The sequence below is a fragment of the Nannospalax galili genome, unplaced genomic scaffold (assembly GCF_000622305.1).
Source record: "Nannospalax galili isolate Female #2095 unplaced genomic scaffold, S.galili_v1.0 scaffold149, whole genome shotgun sequence".
Classification (NCBI taxonomy): domain Eukaryota; kingdom Metazoa; phylum Chordata; class Mammalia; order Rodentia; family Spalacidae; genus Nannospalax; species Nannospalax galili.
In genome coordinates, this window is record NW_008359763.1 from 544,532 (window position 1) to 570,011 (window position 25,480).

At 48.5% G+C, this 25,480-nt stretch overlaps 1 protein-coding gene across 1 annotated transcript in view; it reads left to right on the plus strand.

The window, feature by feature from the left end:
* Window positions 1-25,480, plus strand: part of Col6a3 (collagen type VI alpha 3 chain) — an 86,205-nt gene that overhangs the window by 56,832 nt on the left and 3,893 nt on the right. The window contains 23 exon segments of the mRNA XM_029558924.1: window positions 814-876; window positions 1,605-1,670; window positions 2,090-2,143; window positions 4,787-4,822; window positions 5,343-5,405; window positions 5,928-5,990; window positions 7,052-7,114; window positions 8,224-8,286; window positions 9,284-9,334; window positions 9,910-9,945; window positions 10,359-10,421; window positions 11,347-11,409; window positions 12,928-12,960; window positions 13,045-13,081; window positions 13,186-13,197; window positions 13,291-13,784; window positions 14,609-14,705; window positions 15,338-16,036; window positions 17,393-17,495; window positions 19,425-19,741; window positions 19,744-20,061; window positions 21,926-22,189; window positions 23,132-23,230. Coding sequence (XP_029414784.1) covers window positions 814-876; window positions 1,605-1,670; window positions 2,090-2,143; window positions 4,787-4,822; window positions 5,343-5,405; window positions 5,928-5,990; window positions 7,052-7,114; window positions 8,224-8,286; window positions 9,284-9,334; window positions 9,910-9,945; window positions 10,359-10,421; window positions 11,347-11,409; window positions 12,928-12,960; window positions 13,045-13,081; window positions 13,186-13,197; window positions 13,291-13,784; window positions 14,609-14,705; window positions 15,338-16,036; window positions 17,393-17,495; window positions 19,425-19,741; window positions 19,744-20,061; window positions 21,926-22,189; window positions 23,132-23,230 — 3,157 coding nt within the window.

A 25,480-nucleotide genomic window follows, 5' to 3' on the forward strand; every position in this document is an offset into this window, starting at 1 on the left:
TGTGTACCCCTCACCCCAGGGACCAGTTGCTTTCTTTGCCTGGCTTTCCCTGCCCCACGTTGTTGCAGATGTCCGGGTGATGTCAGCTGTAGCACACTGGGTGGTATTTCCTGGTTGAAAAGCATGTCCCACAGGGCAGGGACTGAGTTTGTTCTATTGTAAATAAATCCCCAGTGCTGGACACTGACTGAGTTCTCCATAAATATTTGTGGATTAGCCAAGCACACTGGAAATATTTAGAAGTGATTTAGGGGTTAGAGAGATGGCTCGGTGGTTTGGAGCATATATTGCTCTTACAGAGGAACCAGGCCTGTTCCCTTCACCCATGTGGGTCAACTCAAAGGCCTTTAACTCCAGCTCCAGGGGATCTGACACCTTCTTTTGGTGTCTAAGAGGACTATACTCATGTACACAAACCCACATGCAGACACATGCATACACACTTAATTTAAAATAAAAGCTAATCTTAAAAGTGGATTTTATCATGTCAAATGAGCAAAAGATTTCTTTAAGACTTATGAAATGAAGAATGTGATTTCCATAGAACAACGAAAACTTGAGCAGTTTGGGAGTCTTACGTACAGCGCGAGGGCTATTGTAATAAAGGGTTCTTCATTAGAGATTCTGGCTAAATAAGTAGAGTTCTCTGCTTCTACCACAGAAATAAAGCAACGGACTCGGGTGAACTGTCCTTCCTTCACCACGGCAGCCGTTTATAGTGTCATGTTGCAAACTTCAAATCTTCCCTATAAAATCTGCAAATAGTCCACCAAAAATCTCTAGTTTTTAACCTCCACTGTATGATTCTTTTAGGGTGACAAAGGACCCAAAGGAGACAAGGGAGAGCGAGGAGACGTTGGGATTCGAGGTGACCCGGTAAGGACGATTTCCTTACGGGTCTTTCGGGGAAGGAGGCTTCTGGGAGAAGCTGAGCTTCCGACACATTGCTTTTAAGTGTGTTCATATAGCATGTACTTTATCTTTTCTTACAATTTAGTGGGTCATTGGAAATGTTTTGTTTTCCAAAACGAAATACGCATTTTTCAAGCTGGGTGTGGTGGTGGTGCATTCTTTTAATCCCGGCACTCGGGAGGCAGAGGTGGGCAGACCTTTGTGGGTTCAAGGCCAGCCTGATCTACATAGTGAGTTCTAGGCTAGCTGAGGCTAGGGGGAGACCCTGTTTCAAAAAAACATATATCTAAAAGAATGTCCCCATAACCATTTATAAGCCACATCATAGATGTCCTGGGAAGACATAAGAGACTTTCCCAGAATGCTCTCTGGACCCTTTAAATCTGCTTTTGTTAAGGAGTACCTATACACTGTAGCTTCCTATGCCTTCCAGCTCTGAACGCTTTGAGCAAATGGTCTGCTGTGCAGGCCATCCACTGCCGCGGTAGACCGTGGCCAGTGAGGCCGAGGTCCACCTCCCTCGGGAAGGACCTGGGCCACCCTGTGGGGGCCGTGGTTGGGCTCTGGGTGTTAGCAGACGGAATGTGGCTTGCAGGACTGTCTGTGAGCCTTCCCTTCATGCTGTCACTGACAGTCCCAGTGTCAGCAGCTCCGCTCACTTGTGGCTCATTCCCAACCTGTGCTGTTTTCAGGGTGACTCCGGACGGGACAGCCAGCAGAGTGGACCCAGAGGAGAGACGGGTGACATTGGCCCCATGGTACAGTGCTCCTCACCCAGAAACCTTCTGTACTTAGGGCCTAAATCCGACGCTTAGGTTTCTCAAGGCTTACCAACTGCAGACCCCATGAATGAGGCCTTTAGCACTCCAGTCACCCAAGGCAGCAGCAGTGTCCCTTGAGGTTGAGGTTGGCACCTGTGCGCCTGGGAAGGAAGTCAGAACCAAAGCAACTCTCCCAAGCTGGGCTGCTTCGGGCAGAAGTTGGCGCCCCTTAGATATGACGGAAAGTGCTGGTGAAGCTAAGGCCTGAGGGAGGTGGTGCCGACCCAGGAATACCAGGAAATGCCGCCCTCCCACAGACAGGCCCTCCCCTGGGAACAGACCCCTCATCCAGGGTCTTGGGCATCGCACTCTGGAGCTGCAGGTGACACTCTCATGATAGCTTTTTTCTACATCAGGGGCTCCCAGGCAGCGATGGCATATCTGGAAGGCCTGGCGACCCCGGGAAGGATGTGAGTACCTCGGAGTGCTGGGCTGTGCTGGGAAGCTCAGCATGTGGCCCGTGATCTGCCTGTACTGTCTGCTGTGTGCTACAGACTATAGTGTCTGCTGTATGCTACAGACTATAGTGTCTGCTGTATGCTACAGACTATACTGTCTGCTGTATGCTACAGACTATAGTGTCTGCTGTGTGCTACAGAACATCTCCCCGTTGGGGCGGGGGCGGGGTGTGTGTGATATAAAGTGGCTCCTGAGACCGTTTGTCAGTCCATTCCATGCTGTACTGACGCAGTAACAAAGTCAGGGCAATTTAGAAGCAATTTATAATGAATGCAAGGTTTTTATTTTATTTTAATTAATTAATTAATTAATTAATTGTGTATGTATTGTGTGTGTGTGTGCGTGTGTATATGTGTGTGTGTGTGGCTTTACCTCCAAGCTATGCCCCCAGATCACAGTTCTAGACACTTCAAGGGACCGGAGAGCACAGCATGGGTAGTGAGGCCTGTTGCACTGTGTCACCCTATCTGGGAAGGCAGAAGGGCAAGATGTGGCTCGGAGGGGAGGAAACCGAGGGGAAGGAGTTTTGTCTGTGAGGTTGTTTTGTGCTGCTCACTTAAGGAAGCCAGGTGCCGTGTGTTTCAGTGTATTGTCTTCAAGACATTCTGGAATGTGTGTGGTCAAATAGTGTCTGCTGAAGAAACACGGAAGCCACGGCGGTATCAGTAGCCGTTAGGAAGCTGTTGGAAAGCTTCCAGGGCACACAGCAGGACTCTGGTAGTTTGGAGGAGAGGGTCCAGTCCGAGGAAGAAGTGTCTAGAGAGTCTCAGTCCTTAAGGGAGCTCAGGAAGAAGCTGAGTCTCTGTCAGAAATGAACAGAGTGGGGCAGCTGTATGTAGGCCCTGGGCAGCGGAGGATGGGCCCAGCAGCTGCCCATCGGCGGAAGAGTTCAAGGCCAGAGCCTTTCCAGAAGGGTGACTGCCCTGTTCCCAAATGGCCAGTGTTATAGGCGTCACCATGCTTCTAAGTCTACAAGAAAAAAAATTCAAACTGTCAACGAGTTAGAACAGTGGACTGAGAAGCTGGTCAGTTGGCAAAGTGCTTGTCACACACAGCATGAGGACCTGAGTCCATCCCCAGCACCCAAATAAAAATCAGAGTGTGGAGCTACGCGATTGTAATCCAGTGCTGATGAGGCAGAGACAGGGGGATTGCTGGGGCCGCTGCCCAGCTGTGCTAGCCTGAACAGCACACCCACTGTGTGGGTTCCCATGAGAGACCCTGCTCAAAATGCAAGGTGAATGGGTCTTAAGGATCCAATATCCAGTGTGGCCTCCACATGCTTGTAGACACATGTGCACGCACACACACACCTGTGCCCTGCCCGTGAAGATTTGGAAATGATTGTAGAATGATGCCCTTCACTCGCAGTGAAGTGTTTATGAGTCAGTCCACACAGACCCAACACTTGGTGTTCTGAGATAAATTTAAGCACAGCAATGCCCAGGATGATGTTCAATACCACGTACAAGGTAGAAACTCAGCATGGAGTTCTGGGCTCCTTAATCTCAGTGTAAAGGCTCACTAGAGGCAGGAGACAGAACATGGCAAATCTGGAGCAGGATGAGGACAGAACGTCCTCAAACAGGCCAGGATGCATTGTGTCTCTCCATGTGTCTAGAGGACTCTGAAAGCCTCTGTGGGCTGCCATTGACCCATGATGTACTGAGCGTGATAGAACTCTAGCACTTCTCCTTGGAAGGAGCAGGACCTGGCTGTTACTCTGTGCAGGACAGGAGCCTCACACCCACACTGATCCGTGGAAGGAGGCAGGCACTACAGTGAGTGATGACCGAGTAGCCACTGCAGATGGCTGGGCTGGTCCCCTGTAGGTGAGGAACACAGCTCCTAGGTTAACCAAGTCTGGGTTCAGCACACCCAGGCTCTGTGGCCTTGCAAAGACAGCCCAGCACATCCACAGGTCCTCCTCCCCCAACCCGCCCCTGGAAAGCAGTCAGGAGGTAGGGACTCCTGGGTGCTTATACAGGGAGTCCATGTGCTTGCACTAAGGCTCACCTCTGGAACATCTAGGAACCCACTGCCTGATGCAAGCCTGACTTTGAGGTCCACGTGTGCACTGGGGCAACTTCTGTTGTGTTTGGCGAGGAGAGTTTGAAAACCTGGGACTCCCTTCCACCGCAATAAACAATTTCCAGTGCTGCTCTCTAGGTTAGAGCATTTGGGCAGGTTCACATTCCCGCTTCGAATTCCTCGCTGGGAACTTGCTGGGGCTCTGCAGCCAGAAGGCATTATTTTCCTTGGCCGGTGGCAAGTGAGTCTCAAACTTCCAGTGCAGTCACTAGCAGGCACAGCATGGAAGCCTGTCTGAGGTGCGGGAGGAGGAGGGTGAGGTATGAGTTTCTCAGGCCTCCTAGACACCAGGGCTGGTGTCCATTGTGGAGTATATACCACAATGAATGTGTGTGTGTGTGTGTGTGTGTGTGTGTGTGTGTGTGTGTGTGACGGCTGTTGTTGGTGGAGTATATAACACAATGAATGTGTGTGTGTGTGTGTGTGTGTGTGTGTGTGTGTGTGTGTGTGTGAAGGCGCAGAGTCCCTGTCTCCCCCTCACAGTTGTGTGACTCCTTCCACAGGGTGGCTTTGGCCGAAGGGGACCTGCGGGAGCGAAGGTGAGCACCCGGGTTGGTACATGTTTTGTCTGTCGGTCACCCAGGCTCTCAGGAGATTGCTCGACACAAGTCAGCGGGGCCCTAAGTCATTTCTCCTCAGACGGTAGCTGCCCAGCCTCAATGAACCTCTGCCCTCTTTTCTGTCATTGTTTCAAACCCAGCCTCTTCCACAACAGAAGACGTTTGAAGTGATTCCCAGAGTGGGTGGAGGGAAGGGAAATGGCTGAACAGGTGGGGTGCTGGGCAGCTGTCTTCTGTGGAGTGCCCATGTGTCTGGCCCTCTCACCTGTGCCAGACAGGTTTAAGTCTAAGATGTCATCATTTCTCAAAACTGTCTTGTGACGCAGGCTCGGAGAGACAGCAGCTGCCCTGGGCGCAGTGTCTCGCCCCAACCGTGTCTGGTGTTTGTGATGGGCAGAGCTGTGTTCTCCCCAACCCTTCTCCATCAGAGCTGACTATGGTAAAAGAGCTGATAGTGTAACCTTCCTGATCCCTCCCTGTTTCTTCTCTCGTGTCCAAGGGCAACAGAGGCAGTCCTGGCCAGCCAGGCTTCCAGGGAGAGCAGGGAACTAGAGGCGCACAGGTCAGTGGCCCTGCGGGATGCATGCCTTGCTAGGTGTTTCCCCGGATACCCTGTTATTTTATTTTAAGTTGAGGTGATGGTCATAGAACACAGAACTGGCCCTTGTAGAGTAACACTCAGTGCTGTGTAATGATTTCACAGCATTTTTATTAACCTCAAAGGAGGCACCACTCCCTAGCACTCTGCACCAGTGCCTCTGGCAAACCCTGGTCTTTCTGTCTTCATAGATTTGCCTATTCTGGCCATTTCCCACTGGAACCACTTCATAGGTGGTCATTCACCTTTGACTTCTTTCATTCAGTCTAATTTTTTGAAGTTCAGTAATGCTGTCTCATATGTCAGAATTTAATTCCTTTTAATGGCTGAATAATATTCCATTGTATAGATACAGGACATTGGTTACCAGACACTCAAGTATTCGCCACCTTTTGGCTACTGTGAATAGATTTCATTCAGGGAACCCTTGCAGAGACTCAACATCACTCCCCTGTAACCATGACCTTATGACCTTTTACTCCTCAGGGCCCACCTGGTCCCACTGGCCCTCCAGGCCTGATTGGGGAACAAGGCATTTCTGGACCTCGGGTAAGTCCACCTCAGTGTGTCCTCTCTTTACTTAACCATTGTCACACACCCATACAGGCTGGGGCTACTACGTGGAAGATGTGCCACCCACGGATGTGCCCCTGGACCCCACCCAGCCTCCTGGTGACTAGCTACTTAATCCTAAGGAAATGAAAGACCCCACTTCTTGGTGCTCTAGTGACTTCGAAGTACCAGTTCTCGTTCCAAAGGCACATCTGGGCGGGGACGGGGGCAGGGGTGGGACGTGCCTCATCTCTCAAGTGTGAGGGCGCAGCTGTACACTATGAGGTAGTCACTCACAGTCTTAGATTATGCAACCCACTTCCTATTGGGCCCCTGGAGACAGCTCCTGGCTAGGGGACGGCTCTACATTTTGTATCAGGAGTTCACCATCCCAAGTTCACTGCCCATAGCATTCTGTAGGTGTGACGGCCTCAGACATGTCTCAGCTACCAGCTACACTAGGCTCAGGCACGGGAATGATCCACTCTGGGTCTGCGATGACACGGAGAGGGCTATCTTGCCACTTGTTACGGGTCACAGTGACTCGCAAACTGGGGGCGAGCGGATCTGTCACCGCCTGAATGCAGTTCAGGGAAAGTGAGGGCCTTTGCAAAGCTGCTGTTGATCCGGGAAGTTCTTCTTCACCTTGGTAAAAATCCACTTTTAAGGTTTTTACATTCTAAACATTTAACTTGGAGTGAGCCAAGAATTTAAGATGATGTGGGCTCACAGCTGTTTGGCTTATACACCAATAGCCCCAGAGGCATTTGTGTTTTTCCATATGTTTTTGAGCGTCCCTGGGCGGTGTAGGCCACGCCTACGGTGAATTGCTGTCTTTCCTTCATTTGTTTGTTCACTGCCCAGGTGTTTATGAACCTGTCTGCATCGGCCACTCTTCCAGGGTGAAATCACACACGGCCGGGGCTTGCCTGGTTGGGAGCCTCGCATGTTAGTATGTGTTAGGTTGTGACTTCTGCACAGGATAGAGCCGGGATCCAGAGACCCTTGGCTTGGACAACCGAATGCCTCATGTGCACCTCTCTCTCCTTGCCTTGCAGGGAAGTGGAGGCACTGCTGGGGCTCCTGGAGAACGCGGAAGAATTGGTCCCCTGGGGAGGAAGGTTTGTCTGGAGATTGGGAGAGCTTTGCAGAGGACAGAGCCACAAAGACCCCACTACCTCATTTATCCTTCTGCCTCCCAACTTAGTTTTCAAGTCCCTTTCCTGCTGCTTCTGGTCCTACTCAGCGTCCCCATGGGGATAACACTGTCCTTGACACTGTCCCTACTTACTGGACTGGCTTCATCCCATTCCAGCCCCTCTATGTGCTGATGGGTTATTGGAGCCACTGCTGACAGAGGTGTCCTCTGAGCCCCAGGGTGGTAGGGCAGAGCTCTGCACAGTTACAGTGTTATGAGGCGAGTGGTCTATAAATGTGCACAGCATACACCCAGCAGGCCTGTCACCCTTGAGATCACCTGAGAGATCCTGGTCCCACCCAGAGGATAACAGTGAGAACTGCTTTTATCAACCTGTTCCCATGCCATGGAAGTAACAAGCTCCAACCTCTCCTGTTTTCCTCACTGTCCACACACGAATGTTACACTTAAAAGACAGATGTGTGGCCACATGTGGTGGTTCGTGCCTGAAATCATGGCACTCGGAAACCTGAGGCAGAATTGTTGCAAGTTTGAGGCTAACCTGGGCTACATAGTGAAATCCTGTCCAAAACAACAAATATGTACATCTAATATTCTAACACATAACTGTCCTTATTTACAGGCTACAGTGTGATACTCTGACACACATATATAATGGTTAATAAGCAGGTCAGAGAAATGAATTTTTTTGTGTTGGGACCCTTCAAATGCGATGAACTGTTGTAAGCTATAGCATCTCATGCATCCCTTAGAACATTCCCCTCCCATCTCACTGCACCCTGGTATCTCTTACGCAGCCTCCATCTGTCCCCCACCCCTCCGAGCCCCTGCTAACCATGGTTTTCTGTTGTGGCCAAGTTGCCTTAGTTTCCTGGGGTGGACAGCACGTGGCACTTGTCTTTCTGTGTCTGGCTGATTACAACTAAAAGATGATGTCATGGAGACATAAAAGATGAAGTACAAGGCACCCCTCTCATGACACCGCCCCCGACACCACAAGTGCGGCAGCCGGCTGGGGTCCCTGAGAGCCAGCCTCCGCTCACAGCCTTTCTCCTTGCTTCCTCTGTGTAGGGTGAGCCAGGACAGCCAGGGCCTAAGGGAGGCGTCGGGAACCGCGGACCCCGTGGGGAGACGGTGAGGCCATCCGGTGCTCTGCTGGGCTCACAGATTGTGCTGACGGGGGCAGGAAGCCGGGCTTGGAGATGCCTGAGTTTTGCTTTTTGTGTTATGGGGAATAAGATTAGACACAGCGCAACGCTCCGAGGAACAGCTTCACAATGAGGTTTATCTCATTGGCAGAGGAGGTGGGGTGGGTAAGGATATTTTAGTTTGTTTCCTGGGAGTCAGTGTGGAGGTTTACCAAACCTTGAAGAGCCTTCCTGTTTCCTGTCTTGCCCCCGTTGACAAGAAGAGCTTTTCTGCAAAGAGGTAAATATCCTTGAGCTGTGAAACTGGACTGGATGAGGTCTCGGCTCAGATGGAAACAGTTTTGCAAGACCCATTTTAGGAATTGGAATTATTACCTTGATGGCTCATTTTGGAAATGTTGTTTAAGACCCCTCAGCTACTCCAGAGAAACACTTTTGCAACCTCAGTGTTATGTAGGAAAAAGAAACCTACAGGCTGTTGGAAATTTTCCTAAAATGAGTCACTATTTCTGAAAACTCGGTAAAAGGACCAGGCACCAGACTGCTCTAATCCCTAAGCTTTAAAATACTGACCTGTATTTGCAACACATTCCTCCTCTTCTGGAGTATTTAACAGTGTTTGTTTTGAATGCCCCACATGAGGGTTATGGCGACAGGTCTGAGGGTACAGGCTGGGGTGCTTGGAGGAGGACTGTCTGGGTCAGGTGGCAGGCCAGTTCCAGGACAGCAAGAGCTCAGGGGGCAGAAGACTGAGGACTCAGGAGGTCTGAGAGGTTGAGGTCTTGGAACCGAGGGTCTCTCCAGACAGGGCCTCGCTCACATCTGCAGTGATGGCATATTGGAATGGGAGGCTCTGGCTCTTGTTCCTTGGTCTGGAAATGCTTCAGGTGCTCTCCTCTGCTCAGGGCAGCAACAGGGTGACGTGGTGGTTGTGAGGTGCCCAGTAGGGCAGTCTATGGTAACATTCTCTCTTCTGCCCTTAGGGAGATGACGGGCGAGATGGAATTGGCAGTGAAGGTCGCAGAGGCAAAAAAGTAAGTACCTGCAGAAGCTTCTGGAAATTCTGGGAGTCTCCAAGGATGGCTTGTTATATCTTTTATTTAAAAAAATATTTTATTTTATTTTTATGTGTATGAATGTATTGTCTACATGTGTGTAAGTACCCATGTTGTACAGTGCCTGTGGAGGTCAAAAGAGGGTGTTGGATCTCCTGGAACTGGATTTAGGATGGTTCTTAGCTGCCATGTGAATGCTGGGAATTGAACCCGGGTCCCCTGCAAGAGCAGCCAGTGCTCTTAACCACGAGCTATCTCTCTAGCCCCTTTTATGTGTATGAATGTATTGTCTACATGTGTGTAAGTACCCATGTTGTACAGTGCCTGTGGAGGTCAAAAGAGGGTGTTGGATCTCCTGGAACTGGATTTAGGATGGTTCTTAGCTGCCATGTGAATGCTGGGAATTGAACCCGGGTCCCCTGCAAGAGCAGCCAGTGCTCTTAACCACGAGCTATCTCTCTAGCCCCAGCTTGTAACATCTTGTAAACAAATCTGTTTTAGATGGTTTTAAGTTGGGACTCAATACTGAGTTGTTAAATTATTATCTTTTACAGGGAGAAAGAGGATTCCCTGGGTACCCAGGACCAAAGGTAAATATGTCTCAGGTGACATAATATCCTCACTGTTTCTAGGCAAGCCTGGGTTTCCCTTGAGCTGAAGCCAGATAGACTACCTTGGCTTTAGTCTTGGGTGAACCACTTACCAATGAGCCGCACTGGGACGGTCCTGGTACTAAGATGCTCTCCCTTGTATCGGTGGAGGCCACTGCTGCTCATGGCTTGTGATCACAGAGCAGGACAGCAGTGGAAGAAATCTCAAGGTCATGCACAACAGCAGCAGTACTAATGAAGCAAACCCAGTATGCTAGAACCCTCTGCAGAAATGACTGTTAACCATTTGGAAAGTGTGGTCCAGACGCCCCATTGGAGGCCTGCCCTGGTGACCCCCCAGCTGGACCTTCTGTTCTAGACCTTGATGTGCAACTTCTTGGCTCTCTTCCCAGGGTACCCCTGGTGGACCGGGAGCAGATGGACCGCCAGGACCCAAAGGTGTCAGAGGCCGAAGGGTAAGTTCCCCGAAGCTTGCTGCGGGTGGGAGTGAGCAGGCTCATGGCAGCGTGACAGGCTTCTGAGGCTTTACGAGGCACCTCCCTTCTTTTTCAACCTCACCAGTCACAGCACAAAGTAGAAGAAAGGGAACAGTGAACCCCAGACCGGGTCTTCACAGCCCAGTGTGCTTGTGGCCTATGTTATCCTCCTTCAGTCATGCCCCATGTGGGGAGGCCCTAAAAGCCCCTCTTCCAGCATGCCCCAAGAGCCACTAGTACACAGGTTACCCCAGCCCAGTGACAGTGAGGCTCAGGTCCCAGGCTGGCCGGAGTCAGAATCTGCACAGTTCCATCTGGCAGGACTAGGACAGTGAAGGGGAGGTTTTAATGAGCTGCTTGGGAGGGCTCTCGTGTCCTAGGTGAGCCAGGCCTGGGCTCCTCTCTCTGACTGATGGGACCCCTCTGTCTTTAACAACTTTTCTCTTTACAGTTGCTCATTTACCTTCCTAAGACTGAACTGAATCCCAAATTATATCAGGGTGCAGATATGGACAAATGCTACTGATGGTTGCTTTTAGTCTGAAATACAGTTAACAATAATTTTCCTGTTAATTTGATGAAGGAAGGCAGGCAAGCTAGATCAATTAGAAACAATAGACCAATGATGTGCACGAACAGCTATCTAATTCATTGCCACTTCCCAATATTCTTGGGCGTTCAGAAGTAACCTTGCTGACCAGTTAGGGCATCTACTAACCTCCGCCTGCTGGGGCACTCAGAGAGGAGACTCGTAGAAGCTTTTTGTCTCTATACCTGAATTTCAGAAATAACTGAATGCCACTAAAGTGAGGGATTTCTCATGGTGACGGGGGAGGCGATGGATCCCCTGTACCCCCACTTCCAGGTGCAGAAGCTGAAATGCTCCATGTTCTGCCCCCTCTAGGGAAACTCAGGACCTCCAGGAATACTTGGACAGAAGGGTGATCCTGGCTACCCGGGGCCATCTGTAAGTACCCAACCAGTCACAGGGGTGGAGAGAAGAAGGTTGGATGCTTTACACATGATCCTGAAAACTTCCCACCATCTCCTTTCCTCAAGAAAAGTTTGTGGGATTTCTCTTCTCACGGGTTTATCAGACTTCTTCTCTTTTGATACCACAAAGGGCAAAAGTTCTTTTGAGTTTTAGAGTAACAAGACGCTTTGAAAACATCTTGGGAGGGTCATAATGTAGCTCCATCGTCACCGGGCATGCACTTGCCGTGGACAGGGTCTCAGAGTTGATCTCTAGCACTATAAAACAAACAAATGAAGAAAATAGCAGCTTTTCTGTGGTACTGGTAATTGAACCCAAGTCCTCATACATGGTAGGCAAGTACTTTACCACTGAGCTACACCCTCAGCCAAACAAATCTTTTTATATACCACTGTGTGGCCTAGGGAATGGTATGATTTTCCTTTATAATTTCCCACTATTGGTTTGTCCAGAGGAGAAATCAGAGAGGGAGTTTCACTGCCTCTTACTTGCATTTTGTGGAAGCAGAAAACTAGGTCAGATCTGGGTTTGCAGAATACATCCTCTGGTCTATAAAGGCCTCAAGGGAGCTGCTGAGTCATGGTCTAAAACCCATCTGCCCTGATGGGGTCCAGGGCTCTTTGTAACCGATGTCACTGCCTCCTTATTTGACTTTGTGAAGTTCAAGGAAGAATGGACAAGATAAAATCAGGAGTTGGCTTACCATTCTGAGAGTGAAAGTTTGAGGGGTTGGGTTGGTTGAACCAGAGGGAGGAAGACCGACCGAGTCCATGGATGGAGGGAGAGAAGCACTTAGTGGGCTATTAAGCCAGTTACTGCAGGTGACCAGCTGCAGGGAAATATGGCCAAGTGGACCATGAGATGAATGACCAGCAGGTCAGCAAGACATTGGGACAAAACCCATAACCTTCCCCGGAGCTTGGGGGTAGACTACAGAGATGAGGTGCTTCTGACTTGGAGGGAACAACGTGGTGGTTCCTCACGATGGCTTCTGAGGGGCCAGGCTGTACAGACCAGGCAGACCACAGAAAGCGCCTCACCCAGGAGAAGCTGTGTCCACTGCCTAGAACGACTGTCCAAAGGGGGCCCAGGTGGCTGTGGTTCAATACATGATTTACATGGATGGGCAACAAGCTTCTAGGCATGATGGGTGTGGAGCCTCTTCAAAGCCAGCTCACTTCCTAGGGGAAACACTTTGTTCTCAAAGATGTCTCTCTTTTGCTTCTCCAGGGATGGAGTCAAGTTTAGAAGGAGGGCTGTGATAGCTCAAGGTTATCTAATGTCCCTTCCTTCCATCATTTTCTGTGGCCAAAGAGTGGCTTTTTCCTTTTCTTATCATTATTAACACATGTTCATGGTATTCACTGTGACATTTCCACACGTGGATATATCACAGATCGATTGTGTTTACCGCCCATCCCCCACCCCTTCCCCTCTAACGCCGCAGCCCACAGAGCTGCATCTCTCAGCCTTTTCTTGGTTGGTTTACAGGGTCACAAGGGCAACCGAGGCGACTCTGTTGATGTAAGTAGTGAGTGTTCAGAGTGAACTGTTGTCTTACCTGCCTGTTAGCTGCTGTCTTTAACACTCTCCCGTTTCCTTTCAAAGCAATGCGCCCTCATCCAAAGCATCAAAGACAAATGCCGTAAGTATTTGCTGTTCCTTGTCTGCGGCACATCATGTTTTGCATTCAAAATCCTCGCGTGACGGATCTGGTTTTCATCTCTCTTTCCTTTGTGTCCCTTACAGCTTGCTGCTATGGTGAGTGGGTTTTGGTAGTTTTACCTTCCGAGGAGGAGAGGAAGATGCTTTATAGTGATTAGCGCTTATCTCTGAAACTCCCGTTTTCCACAGGGCCCCTGGAGTGCCCTGTCTTCCCCACGGAGCTTGCCTTTGCCCTGGACACCTCTGAGGGGGTCACCCAGGACACCTTCAGCCGGATGCGAGATGTACTTCTGAAGATTGTAGGCGACCTGACCATTGCAGAGAGCAACTGTCCAAGGGGGGCCCGAGTGGCCGTGGTCACCTATAACAATGAAGTGACCACAGAGATCCGGTTTGCTGACTCTAGGAAGAAGTCTGCCCTCCTGGACAGTATCCGGAATCTCCAGGTGGCCCTGACATCTAAGCAGCAGAGTCTGGAGACTGCAATGTCCTTTGTGGCCAGAAACACATTCAAGCGCGTGAGGAACGGCTTCCTGATGAGGAAAGTAGCCGTTTTCTTCAGCAATAAGCTCACAGGAGCAACGCCCCAGCTCCGAGACGCTGTGCTCAAGCTTTCAGATGCAGGGATCACACCCTTGTTTCTTACCAGTCAGGAGGACCGGCAGCTCATCAACGCTTTGCAGGTCTGGGCCCTGTGCGTTTGTAGCCTCTTCCTCTCTTGTCCCTGAGACGATGTCCAGGAACACCGTGTTCTTCATGGTGGCTTCATGTCCCAAGGCTTCTGAAAGGTCCTGGTGGGGTGGGGCTGGCTCAGTTCTCTTACAAGGTCTCTGTGTCCTCACTGGCCAAGTGGAGATGTTGGTGTGGATGGGTTCTGCTCTCAGTGGAGAGGCACGGTTCAAGCTCTTCCCCAGATAAGCTGTGCGTGACCTGGTCCTGGGCGTTTACTTCCTTTAACACCTTGTTGAGCTTGATGCTTTCAATCCCATCTTCCGGGTGAGATCCTCCTATCAGTGAGGGTCTCAAGTGAGGAGGAGCCCCTCAGCCACAAGACTCTGAGGCCCATGTACAGGGTACAGTCCAACCCACTCTGTCCTCAAGCAACCCTAGAGGAGACCCTTCCAGTCTAGCCATGAGGGCCTACAGCCCCTCAGTGAGTTCCCCCAAACATGTACCCTCACCACTGTGCAAACCTTTCCTAGCTAGACTCCCAGGATACAGACAGAACACAGCCTGTTCTCACCTGCGTATTTAGCTGTTATAACCTTCCTTTAGGCTACTTCTGATGGTCCTATTCAGGACACTTGGACAGTACGTACAATGGGCAGAAAAGATCCCATGATCTGAATCAGGTGTCCTTGGCCTCATCCCCCGCCCCCATCACAGCTGCTTCACCTCCCTCTCTGTCCTGGATTTCTCTCTGTCCAATTTCTGCACCGTATCATATCTTCAAATGGTTCTTTATCATGCACGCACCCATCCCAGCATTTCCCTCTGTTTAAACCAGATCAATAACACCGCAGTGGGCCACGCCCTTGTCCTGCCTGCAACGGGGGACCTCACAGACTTCCTGAAGAACGTCCTCACCTGCCACGTTTGCTTGGGTAAGTTGCTCATCTGTGTGCAGGGATCTGTCCAGCCACAGCTACTCCTGGTCTAGCTAAAGAGCGTGAGTTAAATGAAGACTTGTATAAAGCTTATCATCTTTACCCATGTAAGGCCACAAATAGAATTTCTCTGCTGAAGTGCCCTCTTCAAACATTCCTTCTTTATAGAGGAATGACTGTGTCATAGGCAACAGAGGAGAAGGCAGATCCACCCGAGTTCTCACCTTGGAAGCTGGAGCCCAAATGTTTGACTAGGATAACTTTTTAAATATATTCCTTTAAAGAATAGCAAACTGGTAGGAATGTACATCTCCCTTTGCGTCTTTAAATGTGCTGTCATGGTGCACTACAGAGATTTTAGTTTGTTGATAGGTTTTGCCTAGTGTAACAAAACTGAACAGGTAACAAAAACTGAAATCTGGCCACAATTTAGGCAGTAGGCCATGGTCTCACTACACTGCCCAGACTGGCCCCAAACTCGTGATTTTTCTGCCTCAGCCTCCTGCGTGCTGGGATTCATCCCACCTGGCTAGGTTTCTACCTCATGGCACAGTTTTAGTTACCTGACTCCCAGCAGATGGGGCTGCTGCAAGGATCACAAGATAACAGACTGCTGTGCTTCTCTCTAGACATCTGCAACATCGACCCATCCTGTGGATTTGGGAGCTGGAGACCTTCCTTCAGGGACCGGAGGGCAGCAGGCAGTGATGTGGACATCGACCTGGCCTTCATCTTGGACGGCTCGGAGGCCACCACTCTGTTCCAGTTCAACGAGATGAAGAAGTACATAGGCTACCTTGTTAAGCAGCTGGACCTCAGCCCTGACCCCAGGGCCTCCCAGCACTTTGCCAGAGTGGCTGTGGTGCAGCAGGCAACCTATGAGTCTGTGGACAATGCCAGTGTGCCGCCTGTGAGGGTGGAATTCTCCCTGACAGACTATGGTGCCAAGGAAAAGCTGTTGGATTTCCTCAGCAGGAGGATGACCCAGCTGCAGGGCACCATGGCCCTGGGCAATGCCATTGAATACACCATAGAGAACGTGTTTGAAAGTGCACCAAACCCGCGGGACCTCAAGATTGTGGTGCTGATGCTGACCGGTGAGATGCAGAGGCAGCAGCTGGAGGAGGCTCGGAGGGCCATCCTACAGGCCAAATGCAAGGGATACTTCTTCGTGGTCCTGGGTATCGGCAGGAAGGTGAATGTCAAGGAAGTTTACAACTTTGCCAGTGAGCCCAATGACGTCTTCTTCAAACTAGTGGATAAGTCAACTGAGCTCAACGAGGAACCTTTGATGCGCTTCGGGAGGCTGCTGCCATCCTTTGTCAGCAGTAAGTCCTGCACCACACACCTGTGTCCTAGTTATGGCTTTATTCTGGCCTTTGCCCTCAGTCACAAGGATGGGAGATCAGTCACAGAAAGCACATCTATATACTGATGTGAGCCTGTCCATTCATTCGATAAATATATATTGATGCCTGCCTGCCCCGTGGCCTGTGTTAGGAGCCGGAGTCATAGGGAACACACAGACCGCACTTCCTGTCATCATCCACTCACTTTCCTAGCCATACGACACTGGAAGAGTTCCAAAGAGATCACCGATGGTAAATGGATCAAGCACACGTCGACAATGTATGATACAATATGCTGGCGTGCCAGAAAGAAGTATCCTCTGTATCCTGTCAGAGGCATTGAAGAAAGCTTCTAGAAGGGGTTACACTGGTTTGGGCTTAGCAACCAAAGCCACACTTAGTTCCTCTGGGTATCTGCCATTGGGACTCTCCCTAGAATTCCATCCCCTACTGTCTTAGCAACAACTGTACATTCATATTGAAAACCACCTTCCAATAGCTCCCACTCTGGGATGCTCGACTTAGGGCACCAGTTGTGTGGCCTATTCATCACTCCTGTGTAGGTTCACAGTCCCTGGAGCCTGTGTCTTCCTTTGGGACAAAGAGCTCATTGTATCTCCCAGGCCCTGACATAGTGCACTGTGAATTAATACAGGCCACATACCAAACAAATGGGAAAATGTAAGCAAAGCATGCCCACATTGAATAATCATTTTGCACATAACTGAGTGCGACAAACATTTATGAAGGCCTGTCCCCCAAAAGATTCAGGGGAAAATGTGAAGCAAAGGCAGGCCTCAGGCTCACCTGGGGACCTAGCTTCTGTCTTCAGAAGATTAAATAACGGCATGTTGTTCAACCAAGTATTGAGAAAATACTAAATGGGATTGGATTATAATTTGATAGTGCCTGGAACTTGTTAAACTCTTCATTTGACTTTTAAAAATATTTTATTTATTATTTTTATTTTTATGTGTATAAGTGTATTGTCTGTAGGTAGATCAGGTGAGTGTACCAGTGCTTACCTTGCTGGCAGAGGTCAGAAGAGAGCATTGAATTCCCCTGGAACTGGAGTTACGGATGTTGTTAGCCACCACGTGGGTGCTGGGAATCGAACCTAGGTCCTCTGTAAGAGCAGTCAGTGCTCTTAACCTCTGAACCATCTTTGCAGCCCCTTACTTGACTTTTTTCTACTCTGGTCTACGCCCTTACACTGAGTACATATTATCTTTAATCTAATTACCCAAATACTTATGTAATGAACACATTATCACACCGATTTTAATTTCCATCTGATTGACACAAAGTTCAACTTTTTTCTCCTTTTTTCTCTAGGTGAAAATGCTTTTTACTTACCTCCAGATATCAGGAAACAGTGTGATTGGTTCCAAGGGGACCAACCAACAAAGAGTGGGATGAAGTTTGGTCACAAACAAGTGTAAGTGATTATAATTATTGGATGAGGAAATTCCTAGTCCTCCAACCAATCCCGAGGTTCATGCATAAGGACACTGAAATGTGGAGAATATGACTTCCCTACAGCAACACAAATTATTCTTAAACATTCTTTTGTATTGGTTAGCTTCAGTCTAGCAAGCTACCTAGAAAGTAGCAACTTAAAACAAGAATAGTTTATGATTCTGGGGGTTTAGAAATTTCTGATTGGGCTCAGCTGGGCAATTCTGCTCTGTACTGGCCTCTGTTATGTATGTAACCATTTGTTTCTGAGCTGTGGACAGGCTGGTCTAGCCTGGTCTTAGATGGGAAAATTCATCTCTGAGCTACATGGTCTCTCATTTTCCAGTGGGTTAGCCTGGGCTTGCTCACAAATTGACCAGGTTTCCTGAAGGAAAAAAGGATAAAGTATAAGGGGTCTTGAGACCTAAGCCAGACCTGGCACATTGTTACTTTGTGCCACATTTTACTGGCCACGGTATGTCCAAAGGCCAGCCTGGATTTATGGGTAGAGAGGTAGACTGGAGTGGAGGGTCTTCTGTATCTCATTACATAGGACATGGGCGGGGAGAAGGCAGATGGCATTCAGGCCTAGTGTGAAAGGATTTTCATAAAGAAGGATTAGATGTATAAGGAGTGAGTCCCGTATCTTCTTCTGTGTTTGTGGATAACTTGACTGGGGCAACAGCAGAGGCAATGTGTGTATTCTACTAGGAAGACGAGTGACAGAGTTGAGAGCCGAGGACTGTGCTGACCTGTCTCTGCTGTGACACTGTGACACTGGCCCCGGTCCATCTAGAGATAGTCATAGGCTCATTCTTTTCTAGCTTTTAACTGACTTCATTATTTCTCTGGAATAGCGTCTAAAGTTGGCCAACTCTTATCTTTAGGAAAATATAATGAACCAAGTAGCTTATCATTTCAAGTTTTATAATATCAGATTGAAAATATGCTGTGTATTGCACGTAGCATGATGCAACATGTAAATTAACTGAATTTCCATCTAAAAGCAGGAACAAAGTCTGGGTCTGTGCTGCATGTCATTTGATGTTGTTCATTGGAAGGATTCATAATAAACCAATACATTATTTTTTAAAGCCATATACATTTAAAAACACAAACAAAAATGTACACATTTCCAGCAATAACTCAAAATAGTATATGCTGACTTTACAATTTTCCAGCTCAACTTGGCGTTTTGTTGAATGCTTTCTCTTCCTTTCTCTCTCTTCTTCATCATCGTTCCTTCCTCCTCCTTCTCCCCTTCTCCCCCTTCTTCCCTGTTCCTCCTCCTCCCCTTCTTCCCCCCTTCCTCCTCCTTTCTTTTTGACTTTTTGAGACATAGTCTTCTGTGTAGCCCATGCTAACCCAGACTTACTTGGTAGCTCAGGCTGGTGTCAAGCTCATGGCAATCCTCCTGTCCCATCCTTCCAGTGTGCTAGGGTTACAGACAGGAGCCACCTCACCCAGTGAGTGGATACCTTCTAATAGTGAAAACAAATAGTGCTGATTTTGATAGCCATGTTTCAGTTACTTGTTTAAATTACAACATTGTTAAATATTTATTCACCCTTTTACTTTCTGCCTTTTCTTATCAGTGGAAAATATGATGCTAGATGTGCTCATAGTGCAGCATAAGCACTTTGAATGATTCTGTTTTCACGTGTTGTCCAATATCTTTTTAGTGGCACAGATTCTAAAAATAAGAAATTGGTATATGCAATATTACACACAATCTATAGAAACTAGTCTCCGATTTTGGTAAATAAGCAAATTTCCCATAGCTCATAGAATTATGACTGTTTCTTTTATACAGCATGCAAAAGTATGGGTAAAGATAGGACATAGTTTGTTTCTAACAGAAATACCTCAAATAATGTCACTTCAAGTCTTTGCCTCATTTTTTTAACAGAAACACTCTAAATAATGCTACTTCAAGTTATACAACCAAAGTAGTGACCACAATGAAGCCAGTGACGACAACTAAGCCAACAGCAATTGTAAATTTGCCACCTGCTAAGCCAGCCCCAGCTCAACCAGCCCCTATGAAGCCAGCCCCAGCCCAGCCAGCTCCTGCCAAGCCAGCCCCAGCTCAACCAGTCCCTGTGAAGCCAGCCCCAGCTCAACCAGCTCCTGCCAAGCCAGTTGTGGCAAAGCCAGTTGCTGCCACCAAGCCTGTGGCTGCCAAGCCTGTGGCCACCAACCCAGCCACAGCCAGACCTGCAGTGGCCAGCCAGCTCCTGCCAAGCCAGCCCCAGCCCAGCCAGCTCCTGCCAAGCCAGCCCCAGCTCAACCAGTCCCTGTGAAGCCAGCCCCAGCTCAACCAGCTCCTGCCAAGCCAGTTGTGGCAAAGCCAGTTGCTGCCACCAAGCCTGTGGCTGCCAAGCCTGTGGCCACCAACCCAGCCACAGCCAGACCTGCAGTGGCAGCAAAGCCAGCAGCCGCGAGACCGCCTGCTGCTGTAGCTAAAACAATTGCCACCAAGCCAGAGGCCTCCAGGCCACAGGCCAGAGCAGCTGTCACCAAACCAGCCACTGCTAAGTCCATGGGTAAGAAAGTATGGTTAGAGCTACACTTTTGATGCCCTCATGTATCTCCCTAAGGACATGTCCTGGAATCCAGTATACAGAGCAGTCGGAATATGGCTGTTTGTCTGACCTTGACTTCCCTGAATGGTATATTTTAGAAGCTGCTAGGTACAGCATAGGATTGTCCACGCAGGGCTTTTGCTTTTCTCTGTGTTAGAAGGCATTCTTCCTCCTTACAGCCCTGTGAGGCTGGTGAGGTCTGTACGAAGGTAGCTCCTTCCTGTCCTGCCAGCCCTGCTCTACCACGCCTGCTGTGAGATGGGAAGGGTGTGCAGTTTCCTCCCTTGGAAATTAAACTGCATTCCAAGGTCTAGGTGGAACCAAGCCTAAGGTTGACATTGCTGTATGACATCGTTATCTACAAAGTTCATGCTCAAGAAACACAGAATCAGGGCTGGAGGGATGGTTCAGCGGTTAGAGCACTGGCTGTTCTTGCAGAGGACCTGGGTTTAATTCTCAGCACCCACATGGTGGCCAACAAACATGTATAACTCTAGTTCCAGGGGATTCAATGCCCTCTTCTGACCTCTGTGGGCATTGCACGACATGGGTGCACTTACACACATATAGGCAATATACTCATACACATAAAATTAAAAATAATAAATAAATTACAAAAAAGGATGAAATTGAGTTACACCTCCTAATTTTCTTGATATTTAAGTAAGCTTATGATTTTGGTGGGGGGGAGCAATAGCTATCCTGGGCCACATATGGCCTGTGGGCTGTGAGTTGGGATCTCCTAATAGGCAGTGAGAGAGAGAGAGAACAACAGAAGCCTGTTGTTGGTGCTGTGTTTAGGCAGCAAAGCACATGTCGCTTTGCCTATTCTCTGGAGCTAGAGCTGCCTTCGTTCCAGGCAGACCTGGGAAGGTCTAAATGGGATCCTTGGTAGTCACAAACTTGTTCTGTTCCACAAGGCCACATGACTATAGAAAGGGAGTTGTACACTGAGGTCCATAGCAGTGTCAGGGGTTAGTTCAGTAACTCTAGGGAATGGGGAAGCATCTCTTCAGTCCATCATGATTCCGATGGTGGAATCATGTTTGAGAAAAGGAATTTCTGCCAGCAGCCCTGAGTGAGTCCCATCACTATGGAAGTCCAAAGAAGGATCCCACCCCAGGATGGGAATTCAAGGGCTTCTTCCATTTGCTTAACAGATGGTTCTGACCTCTGTGTTACCGTAAGTTCTTGTGCCTCTGTTGCAGTGACATACATTACATAAGAAATTAATCAGGAAAGGAAAGCTTGTATCTGTGGCTGAAGGTTCCTCAGCCCTTGGATTTCCAATTTCTGACTAGCACGCTCATTCTGACCTGGGAAAAACATAATCCTGACTTTATTAGTGAATGAGGAGGGTGAGGAGACCCAGGGAGTGGTACCTTTCCTTCACGGGACATGGTAGAAGATGCTATAGGGATGCCACAGATGGTAAAGGAATAGGGCAGAGTACAGCTCACAAAAAGGTGAGAGTCGTCTTCACGTCATGAGCTGAGCGAGATCAGAGATCCCTTTAAAATACTTTGACCCTAAAACATCATGGTCTCGTATATTTGAAATTCTAGAACTTGTTTTGTATTACACACTTCACTTATTATCTGGACCTTGCATTTCAAAGTATCTTCTTAACAGGAGCCTCTTGATAGAGAACATAAATTAGTCTTTATGTAGCTTGCTGATGAATAAGGAGGATTTTGTTACTATAAGGCTACATGCCACGTGTGCTGGCAGTGTCCGCTGATGGCTCTTTCAGATCTCTTTACCCTGCTGTGTCCCAGCTGTGGAGTTTTATTTTTTAACTCTGCACCCTGCTCTGATCTTTCAGTGAGGGCGTCTCGAGAAGTCCAGGTATCTGACGTCACAGAGAACAGTGCCAGACTCCACTGGGAGAGGCCCGAGCCCCCTAGTTCTTATTTTTACGACCTCACTGTTACCTCAGCTCAAGACAAGTCCTTGGTTCTGAGACAGAACCTCACGGTCACTGACCGAGTCATCGGGGGCCTTCTGGCTGGACAGACGTACCACGTGGCAGTGGTCTCCTACCTGCAGTCTCAAGTCAGGGCCATTTACCAAGGAAGTTTCAGTACAAGTAAGTACACCATTGATGTGAGAACACTTGGTTCTCGATTTCCACCAAACAGGGCAAACCGAAAGTACGATAGCATGGAAGGCAGCGTTGCGTGTGTGATGCACTCTGGACCTTGGGTCCCGGGCTACTTCATGGGGGATACCAGATTTGTTGGGCTTTAGCACAGTCCATCCAAGGCAACTCCTGGGGAAACAGGAGTTGAACCCTAGCAGGGGAAAGAGCATGGGGGGGGGTGGTCCTCTGCTGCCACCGCTACCTGCCCATTTCCATAATCATGAGGAAGGGACCAGTGGGTCTCTGGCTCCTTAGGAAGCAGTGGAGGCTGATAGCTCTTGCTGTGCAGAGGTCATGAGGTGTCTGAAGCCGTAAGGGAGGACAGCAGCATCTCCCTCCCTGGGCCCCAAATACAGGCTCTCTGAGGCCTGCCTTCAAATTCTGCGGCCTTTTGGCCCCCTACTTTCCTTTTATTTTAGAAACAGGGTCTCACCGTGCTGCTCAGGCTGTCCCAGAATGCTTGGATTCAAGTGATCCTCCTGCTCAGCTTCCAATTATCTGGGACTACGGCCATGCGCCACCATGCCCGCCTGCTTTTCCAGCCCTTCTCAGTCCTTTCTCAGTCCCGTGGTCCCTTCTCCTTTCCGAGTTGTTCTGAGTCCTGTTCCCCTTCTTCTTGGCCCTGATACTCTAGGGAAGAGGAGGAAGCCAGCACCCATCAGCCCAGCACCCATCCCACCGCAGGATGGGAATTCAAGGGCTTCTTCCATTTGTTAACAGATGGATCCGACCCATGTATTGTCGTAGATAGTGCATACAAACTTCTTGGATCTCTGTCGCAGTGACATCCCATTATGTAAGAAATTAATCAGGAAAGGCAGGCTGTACCCGAAGGCTCCTCAGCCCTTTGGTTTTCAATTCACCTTCTTCTTCTATTTTTTCTTATAGAGAAAACTCAGCCTCTACTTCTACAGTCTCCACGGTCAGCATCTGGCTCAACCATCAATCTAATGGTGAACACAGAACCATTGGCTCTCACTCAAACAGGTGAGTTCTGTAATATCAGGTCCATTAATAGACCCCAGAAAACATTCTCCCAAGAACTGCAAAGCTTTTGAAGTCTAGGTCTCCTGCCTGGGACTAATTCCCAGCTTCTATGCTGGACTTTCCAAAGGGGCTTCCAGTCGACTCCTACCATCTCAATCTGCATGGGAGGAATCTTGGACTCTGGGTGGAGCTGCCTCTGAGGCTGTGGGTAGCCTGCATATAACCCCGTGTTACTTCCTCACACTGAGACCAGGGTTGATTTGTGGTCTGTGGTGCCACAAAGAATAGGGTTTCCCCCACTCACTGAGTTCATCTAATTAGAAACTGCTTAGGAAACACAAGGCAACCAGATCAGAGCCCACAGAACACATGTGTTTGGATATGCCCCACGGGGTGTGCCTGTCCTGGTTCTCTGCACTACATTCTGGCTTGATCTTGTTCATCACTCTCCTGGATACCTGAGCCCCAGATTGTGGTGCCCATTAGTGATGGGCGAGACACGATTTGGGAATGGGCAGGTACCACTCACAAATGTTTCTGGGCAGTGCTAGTCCAAGAGCCCTGCAGCCTCTCATTTAGCGGGAGGGAGGCCTGGCTCCTTGGCACTGAGGAAGTCACAATCGCAGCAAACACAGAGAGACCCTGCCTTTGCAATGTTAGAAAAATTGTAATTCTATGATTTAAACTCAAATTGGAAAATTGAAGTAGGCATGCACAGCGAGGGATGGCTGGTGGGAGGAGAGAACATGAGTCTTCACAGCCTTGATTCTACTCATAAGCAGTTCCTGAGGCCCACAATGATGGATGCCAGATAGATCTTTGTCCCCTGCCCAGTTCGTTCTGCCTTGTAACTCACAACTTGCTCCAGTATGTTCCTAAGCTGCCTGACCAAGGATTCCCCAATACAAGGACTGATTTCAAAGGGAAGTCATGTCTCTGTGGCTGGAGCTTCCTTTCCAGAACTGGTCATAAGAGAATGCGGTCGCTCAGAGGGGAAAAGCACTTGCCATGTGAGCCTGAGTCTGATTTTGATCTTTAGAACCCACACAAAGACGGAAGGAGAGAACTCTACCAAGTTTTCCTCTCAGCTACCTCCACCCCCACCCCATCGAATGCACCCCCCACACACAAAATAATAAGTCAAGTTTTTGGAAAGTAAAGAAAAGCTACTGGTCAGGGCAGACCCGCAAACACTTCAAAGGGACAGAAGTCCGAGTTCCATTTCCTTACTAGCCGATTTTGCCTGTTTTAGCGGAAAATATAAAGGGACGTGTAGCAAATTCTTGCTTCATTGAGAAGATGACTTGGAGTAACTCCTAGACGGCAAGATTGGGGGATTTTTTTTGGTCCCTTTGTGTGTGGCCCAGAAGGACTAGAATATGTAAACAGTATTTAGTTAATGTAAACCACCTAATCTCTAAACACGATTGGGGGTTAGGCTGCTCTGTTCTAAATGTACAGTTGCGAGATTCAGACTTAGGAAAGCGTTTCCCATCTAGATTTGGAAAGTACAGACTCTTACTGTGCTATAAAGAGAAAAGATTTTGCTTTTGCTTTTTTTTTTTTTTAAATTGACACTCACCTTTCTATCAAAGCTATGGAGAGTTTGATACAGGTGAATCCTTCTCATGGTGGGAATACAACACTCACACTGACTCTGTCCCCCATCTAAGGTCTTTCCCTTTGGTAAAGGATGGTGCTGCCAAAAGACCTTGCCTGGAGGTGAAGCTTGATTCCACCAGCAGACCTATAGCATCTTAGTTACTTGCTGTTTGAAATTCTAGACTTTGAAATATTACATTATTCTTTTTGAAGCAGTTAACATTTGTATTTTTTAAAATAAGGCAAAAACAAACCTTCCTTAAAACTCTCACTCCACGTATTACTTTCTTCACTTCTTAAAATATTATAAGACAGCCACTTTTAAGTAGTATGTTTATTGTATTGCCTGTAAAGGGCAGTTATCAGCAATTGAATGAATCTTTCATTATGACAGACTTAAGAAAGCATTGAGGGGTTGAGTGTGCCCGGCACGTTCCAACCACAGGCTTTGCTGTTGCTGGGCACTACCATTGGCTGTTAATTTGTTCCTATCTTTTTCTTCCCATTGTAATACTCCTAACACTAAAATACTAACTGACAGTTGATGACAGGTCATGCTTTATTAACTGACAGTTGATGACAGGTCATGCTTTATCGGCACTGTTTTGTATTACTTGGCAGAATAGAAAGTAAAATGGGGTTGGAGAG